This window comes from Lytechinus pictus, unplaced genomic scaffold, assembly GCF_037042905.1.
Source record: "Lytechinus pictus isolate F3 Inbred unplaced genomic scaffold, Lp3.0 scaffold_19, whole genome shotgun sequence".
Taxonomy (NCBI): Eukaryota; Metazoa; Echinodermata; class Echinoidea; order Temnopleuroida; family Toxopneustidae; genus Lytechinus; species Lytechinus pictus.
Genome location: NW_026974140.1, coordinates 13,369,038 through 13,377,569, shown reverse-complemented (window position 1 = coordinate 13,377,569; position 8,532 = coordinate 13,369,038). Strand labels below are relative to the sequence as shown.

The following is an 8,532-nucleotide window of genomic DNA, read 5'->3' as shown; positions in this document are numbered from 1 at the left end:
CGGGGGTAATTGTCCGGGGGGTGAGTCCTCGGGGGGGGGGGGGTAATTGTCCCCAGGGGATTATTGTCCGGGTTGGGTGATTGTCCGGAAGGTAATTTCCCCGGGGGGTAATTGTCCGGGGGTAGTTGTCCGGGGGGTAATTGTCCTAGAACCATACTGAAGGTCGATCCCGGCTGAAGGTATATACGGAATACAATAAAACCCATTTTCATTTTCCTGAGAAAATGATTGATTTATTTTTCTAATTTACTATACATGGGAAGCTGCTCTAATAATATGATGTCGCAAATTTAAAAAAATTAAATTTTCTTTATAATTTTTTGCTATTTTTACAATAAACTTTTTTTGTCTGGGTGAAACATGCTCGAAGGGGTGAACTTTCTCCCAATCAGATTTGGCGGCGCGTACGTTCAATCGACGGGCCGCGCCCACCACTGAGATCAGTGGCAACACCGCACGCGTACGCGACCTCGCGCGCACGCGCCGGCTCCGTTTGCGCGCGCGCACGCATTGGTTCATTATCAGAAAAAGGAAGATCAACGTCGCTCGTGGAGCTGGAGACCGGAGAACAGTCATCATTTTTTTCCTTCTTAAAGCAGTCACCAACCCTCTTGGATAATCATGGATTTTATGGAAGGCATGGAGGAGCGTCTCAGTGATATTCGTGGAATTACGCTTAAGTCACTACTGGAAAACCCAAGTTTTTTACAGCCTCCAACAGGCAATAACAACGGTGAGATTCTTCACTTATTTTTCGTTGTGTGTATGTATGCGATGTAATGCATATGTATTGGGCGTGTAGCCCGTGTTGTGTACGACATGCTGCTGTGGTGTAGTTGTCAACATAAATACTTCCCATAATTGACAAGCAGATTCAAACCATTTCTAATGTAAAAAATAAACACATTTTATGATATTCAAATAGCTCATATTCAAATTATTAGTATTTTTTCATTACGTTGAGTGATGTAGAAGGATTATGAGCTAAACCATGCTTTTATTTGGGTTAACTGTAGTGTTATTGGGTCAAACGCCGGCGATCGCGGTCTATTGCGCAGTACGGTACGGTGTGTGTACAGCGATGTGGTGTGTATCGACATGCGCGGGAGCTCCCCATGCATCCAAGAGTCACGTTTTTGGAAACGTGTTTTCGTTTGTGCTCACCGATGACACGACGATAGTGCCTGGTACTCGAATTCGCACTGTACTGTTGGTATTGGTTCAGTACAAACATGATTGTTAGATATGGTTGGCCGATGGGAGAATAGTTTGAAACCATCAAAAATGAAATAAATGCATTAAATATGGGGAAATAATAAGAAGAACTTGCATGTGTTATGTATATGGAAAATTTCAGAGGCTGACCTGACCAATTTAATTTGTTAGATCTTTTTTTTATAATTATAAGTTGTCAATTGAAACACTTTCAGAGAATTAAAAAAAAAGTTTTATATTTAAATTGTCCTTTTTCTGCATCCCATGCATATTCAGCACCATTTGCGGCAGAAGCCAAAAAATTTAGGGGGGGGGGGCACCAACATTTTTTGACAAGCAAAAAAAAAGAAAAGGTTATCATTATCAACAAAAAATTTAGGGTGGGGGGATTGACATTTTGTCCCTATACATGTAAGTCAGCACACACAATTTTCCCCATGATTTCAAAAATTCAAATTATATCAAATATGGAAACAACTCCAAAAGAGTATTTTCCTTTAAAATGCCTAATACCTTTATACTGCATCTACTGGAAAAAATACAGTTGTTTCTGCAGTCATGTTTCCAGGTCTATCAGAGTATCTTGTACTGTAATCTGTATGTTGTCTTCCTACATGTAGCTTGGATAAATTGCTATACTGTATATTTGTTCTTTTATATGGCTATTCTATATTGTTCATATGGCTGGCAAGGAAATTAGCCATATCGACGTTTTGTTATTTCCATGATTTCATGAACATTTATATTGTTTTTAAATTTTTGAATTTTCCACTTTTTTTTTAACAAAGCAGTCTTTAGATACTCAAGAAAAGGTGAATAAATCACTTGTTGGAGTACATTTGATATTTATTGTTCTCCATTCACCTTGTACAGAAATTCCCTATTGAGATTGTGTACAATTACATGTACCCATACATGTGTATGCAACAATTATGTCCTATATATAATTTTATTGTATAAATTTTTATGAAAAAGTAAAATATGTTTTTGATTGAAACGTTTTCTGGTTTTAGATCTAAAGTTAGGAAATTGTTATAGTTTTTAAATTGTGCTTGTAAACGTACAGTGTAGGCCTACATGTTTTTGATAATATTTGTTGTTGTTGAAGGTCTTAAAAAATGAACTCGTTATTTTTTTTGTGTGTGTGTGAACAATATTTTTACAATCTGGGGCATATTTTTAATGTGAGCACATGAGTGACATCCAATCTAAACTACATGTACCGTAATATAAATAAAATCTATGTGTTTTTTTCTCATTAGAAAAAGATGGAAAGAAAGACAAAGAGGCAGGACTCCTTGATTTGGATTATGCAGCAGAGGATGTGGCCTCTGCCTTCCTTGGCCCTGCCCTGTGGGAGAAGACACCCTATGATGACCTCAAGCTGGAGTACATGGACCTGGATGAATTCCTCTCAGAGAATGGAATTGCAGTCACAGAAGGAAAGAACAATAGCAATGAAAAAGCCCCAGAAAATGATGACTCTCAGTCTGAGTATTTGTTGCCTGTTTCTGAGATATCAACCACGGAGGAGAAATCTTTGTCTTTGAGAGCAGCCTTGAATATCCCATCACCTACTCCAAGCCCTCCACCTAGCAGTCCAGACTCAATCAGCCCAGAAAGTAAGGACCACTTTCTGTTCTTTTACTGTTTTATGTTTTTTGAAGCACTTTTTAGAACATATTCAGATGTACAGAAATTCTCAGCTAATTAAAGAAAAGTTATACATGCACATGTATGTAATTGTTTGGGTTTTGTTTTACATGTAGTTTCCAGCAATGGCTGTGCTTTCTCATTCAGAAGCGAATATTTGGAATTGGAAATTAGCAAAAATTAACCAAAAATAAACCACTATGAAAAATTTCAGTTCATGTAAATATGCAATTAATGTGTCTGCTGTCTCTCTTTTAGATCTTGGATATAACTTTAGCAAAATCCATTTGATCATGAATGTCAGGAATGGCATGTACATGTACACTAATCAGAAAGAGGAAAAATTGTGATTCCATTTCCAGTGAGCTGTTGTGTAGTTCTTAAATGAAAGTGTAACTGTAAAGTTAACCACTGTTTTCCAGGTTTTGAATTGATCCAAGGCTACCCAAGGCCATGGTCTTGGAGTTGGATGACCCATTGATTTGCCTCAATGGCCTTGGATTGTAGCCTTGGGTATGCATGTATTTGTTGCACTTGCCTTTTTAATTCTTCCCATTTGCACTGTAATTTAAAAATATATCCTTTTGAAAAGTGGCCTTGCCCCCCAAAATATCAAAATTCAAGGCCTGGTCATATTTGAAAATTGGCATCTTTTTCATTAGATTTCATAAACTTTATTTCAAGAATTCTGGATGATGTTCAATGAACAATCTAATAGGTTTGACAAGCAGATAATGTGCAACTTATTTTTACCAAGATGCTAAGGGCTTTTTTTTTTTGTATTTGTACAACGATCATTTTTTTACAGTGGTCATCCCACCAGACATGAGTCCAGTTAGGGAGCCAAGTCCAGTGCACGTCAATGTACCATTTAATCTGACAGAAACAGATGTTGCCCTTGCCACCGCACCTGGCCAAGACACATTTGATCCAAAGGATTGCAATTTCACTGAGGAGGAGCTCAAACCCCAGCCAATGATCAAGAAGTCGCGGAAGATCTATGTGCCTGATGAACAGAAGGATGATAAGTACTGGGAGAGGCGAAGGAAGAACAATATTGCCGCTAAGCGCTCACGAGATGCAAGGCGCATCAAAGAAAACCAGATCGTCATTCGAGCAGCTTATTTGGAGAAGGAAAATGGTGCCCTCAAGGATGATGTCCTTGAACTGAAGAAGGAAAATTCAACACTCAAGAAGATCATTGCGAGTTATGAAAAGCGTCTCAATGCTTCAAAGATGGACTAGCCCATAGTTTCATCCCAATAACTGTAAATTCATGAATGGTCAATGTAAGGATGGTAAAAACATTTTTCAGTGTAATTACATCAGTTCACTCAGTCTTAGTTGGGATATTAAACCTCCTTCCTTCAGATTTTAGCTGGCAGCTATTATTTTGTTTTGAATCAATTTGTCCATGATGATACATTTCAGTCGGACTTTATTTTCTTCCATTCAGTCCTTCGATACTTGTGATTCCTATTTCTAGTCCTCATTGGGTAATTATTTTGCGAATGTGTTCAATCAATTGGAAGTAATTAGATTTATATAATTTAAAACTGCCTTGGTATGATGAAACATATGAATTTATACAGACACTGTACAAATTCCACCTGTAGTATCATTTTTAAACTTGTCTTTGTACATGTAACTAGAAATAAATTGCCCATGAATACAAATATTTAGATTCTTAAGGGGAACGTCATCTTAGACCATTGATTTTTAAAGTCTTTTGTTTACAAAGTGTAAATGGGTCTGATGAATAAAGGCTGGTAAAGGTTGGTGACCTTTGAGGTACATGTAGGTAGCAGTTCAATGACAATCTACCAACTCTCTGATGCATGTTGTTCATATCTCCTTTCAAGTTCATTTGTTTGTTTAAAACTCAGTGGTATCAATGACTACAATATACATGTACATGTGTACTCTGAGCTCAATTATGGAATCAAGTATAAGTGCACTCACTCTTGGGGACATTCTAAATATTTATATTCTTGTTGATTTTGTTCTTGGCAGTACATGCATTGCATTTTTTCCATTAAAAAATGAATGATTGATTTTAAGTATGTGTATGATTTCATTAATGATAACAAGATTGATATGACATGATAAGGGGGTGATTCTGAATATTTTCTTGCACTATTTTAAGTTTGTTTCACCCAATGGTAAGTCAAATGTTAATGTTTGATACACAAGTGACAAGTGTGCACAAGTGTGTGAAATAATTATTTTGTGGCTGGAATCATACTACTATATATTTTTAATGCACGGTATTGTTATCATGAAAACTTTAAATGTAATTTCTGTCAAGCCTTGTGCTGTGCAAACATGTTTATGTCTAACTAGTAATGCACATAATGAATTATAAACATGTATTTATAGTTGTATTGTTGCACAATTTTAGGCCTAAACAGTGCATTATTCTGCTGGTGAACATGAAGAGTGGATTGGGACTTTTTTGGGAATGCCTAGTAACTTCAGAATTGAAACCTCAATTCAGGGGCAACTTATTTCAGACCATAGCAAACAATTTTTTTTGTACAAAATTGTTTATTTCAGATGATTTATAACAAGCTTTGGTGTCAAAGCTAAGTGACACGCCTTATGAATCTTCAAGTAATCTAGCTACAGAAGATATAACAAAGTAAACAGATTTGCATGGGAAAATGGCATACTGTATCTGTGTACCCCTAGCACTTCCTAGTTTGTTATCACAGGTCACCAAGTCCACATGTATATAATTAATAATTAACAAGGCATTAGATATCTACATGTACTTTTCCATGTATAGTATACTACAAGGTAAATGGGTGACTTGGCCTGAGTAACTCAGGAAGCCAGGGTTATCAGAAGTACATGTAGGCCTACACCCTCCTTACCCGGTATTCCTTGTGTGCATGCCTGCGTACCATGTAAAACCTTCTAGGACACACACAGTTAGCTCCTGTAAAGGTTATTTGTCTGGTTAATTGGCTATAATCCCAAGTCTGCCTATTGTTGAGCACTGTACTGAAAACCTATTCAGGATTCATAAATATGCATAGAAACCATTGGCAATGGTATGCCAATATAGTTGAAGCCTATTTTCAAAATTTTTACAAATTTAGTTGAATTCATTTGCATTTTGAGTATTTATTTACATTAATTGATACTAAAATTCAGATCACATTTTAATGAAACTACAATGTATGCATTTATGTAAACTGTTCACCACTACATAATTGGAGAATGTTCATTTACTGTATTCTCCCATTACACATTATGGAGTTTCAGCCATGTATTATTTTAATACCAGTACTTTATCTACAGTGTAACATATGGGGGTAACGTGTGATGTATGTATACAAACTGAAAACATAGATCTTGTAGACAAATTTGCTAACTAAAAGCAGAGCTGCTTGTATTGTGTGTGCAATGTCTTCATTGCATTGACATCGATCACACTTGAGAAATTAAAACTAACAAAAACTTCTCTTCTCTTATAGTGTGAATTATGCACAATTTTTATCAGAAGTCTAGTTTTTTATTAGAAGATTGAGAATGGTTTCTAAGTTTAAAATAATGATGGATTATTTAAATTTTACTCTTGTACATGTACATGTACATAAAGAGAATAAAAAGAAAAGTAATTAATTGTTCATTGATCTACTAGTATATGAAATAATGATAAATTATACCGTAATTGATCATCATGACAAATTATTTACAATTAGTAATAGATTGAGTTAAATATACTCTATAAATGGTCTATACTAGTAAACCATAGTAATGTTTACATGTAATTATCACATGATGAATTCAGTAGGAAGTGTATTGAAGCTTGTTTTGCTTTTGGTCATTTGAGAGACTGGAATATAAAAAGATGTAATAAAAGTGTACAAGTTTTATTCAATGGCTCACTATCATAATGTGCCTTGTTTGGAGTGAAAACACACACACAAAAATCACAGGATACTCCTATCAAGGTTAGGTATATGTAGCTCATGTTCAATTTGGATGCATGCATCATGGAAACATGATAAATATTGCCTATTCACTCACATGCATGGGAAATCTGTCATGCCTATAAATGATAATGGCCTTCAGTCATGAGTGACAATCATGTTTCACATAGCCAACTTATGTGTTTAATGTAGGCATATGATACTTTGTAATTTTTGTAAATGTATATTGGACATGCTGTTACTGTAATTGTGTTCAGACTCCGTGAGCTTGTTATCCAGACTTTGGTTGTCTCCTATAGTTACTTCTACAATTAAGTAATTGGATAAACTGCGCTGCACTCAATGTGGGTTAAACTGCATCAAATGGTAATTTAAAACAAAAATACATGTAGATGCATTTTGATGTTGGGGTCTTGGGGAACATGACGTCACAGAGTTATTAAGTTTAATTGAAAATGACTGCTAAATCCGTTTTGGTTTTAGCTGGTAACTTTTTTAAAACATGAAAGAATAAATAGGGCTTTGTATAATGAGTCAAATTTGTCTCAGGTATTGTATATATTTTAAAGTGAACTTTATCAAACTAAAATATGTGTGTGTGTTAGTTCATAGAGACAGATATTGATAGAACTACATTTATAAGGTGTCACTTTTGAACTTCACGAATAATTTCACTTATTTTCATTATTTCAAGTTTCCTGAATTATTCTTGACCATTATTTACATTTGCTTTAACCAGTTTTTACTGCTTAATGAATTGACTTTTAATATCAAGATGATCATACCCTTTTAAAACATTTTATAACATGATGTCCCGCAAAAAAACATCTGGGTCTTTTTTTATTTTTTACAAATACAAATTGCGCCTTTGAATGTCTTTGACAAAACCCCTAGTGCAAAGTGACCTTTTCTGGTGTGTTTGCATGTATTCATCTATATTTAGCAATTAATCACATGAATGTTCATCATTAAGAATATATCATTCATGGAAAGTGTTTTTTCCACAATCCATATTTGATTCTTTATCAAAACTCTGCTAGAATGCATAGCTGCCCAACCCCTTAAAACCCATTTCTCAGCTGATCTTGGCTAATTATCTTTGGTCTTGCTGGAGTTTCCTGTGTTCGAAAAGAAAAATGTGATCATATCGCACAAACCAATTACCTTGTGTATTGTAATAGAGGAGTACTTGTAAATCTAATCCAGTTCTAGTTCTATCAATGACTGTATTCATTGTCATAACATGTATATTGTATATAATAAATGTAGCATATTATGATGTGAAGTTGAATTAATGTTTAGCCATGAAGATGGATACTCTTTTTTTCCTGTCAGGAGTGGTAATGGAACAAAGAAAGCCTAGTCATTGGGTTATATGTGTATATACAGAGATGTATTTTGCTAAGCTTGACTATGATGTGGAAAGTATATATAAATATATTCATGTATATGGCACTATCTTCATGTTCTTTTGTTATGATATGTGTGTGTTCTTTGAATGGTGCAAGCTGTTGCTTGAAAGTTTATGTTAGATGTTTAAAAAGAAAAGAAGTGATACTCTATGATTTAAGAGGTAAAGTTAGGTAACTTCGAAACTCATCAAATTTTTATTCTATTTCCAAACAATAGAGGATTCTTGGCAAAAATCCATCAAAGAATGTATTTTTTAATATTTTGAAGTCCTATGTGAGCAGCTCTTCCATATGTCATGTGATATGCCATT

The 8,532-nt window shown here is 35.0% G+C and overlaps 1 protein-coding gene across 1 annotated transcript; it reads left to right on the top strand.

Annotated features, from left to right (window-relative positions):
• The first annotated feature begins 432 nt into the window (after positions 1–432).
• Positions 433–8,264, top strand: LOC129260862 (thyrotroph embryonic factor-like). Its single transcript, XM_054898855.2, has 3 exons — positions 433–733; positions 2,478–2,837; positions 3,677–8,264. The coding sequence occupies exons 1-3, from the start codon at positions 622–624 to the stop codon at positions 4,111–4,113; spliced, it is 909 nt and encodes a 302-aa protein (XP_054754830.1). The 5' UTR covers positions 433–621; the 3' UTR covers positions 4,114–8,264.
• The last annotated feature ends 268 nt before the right edge of the window (positions 8,265–8,532 follow it).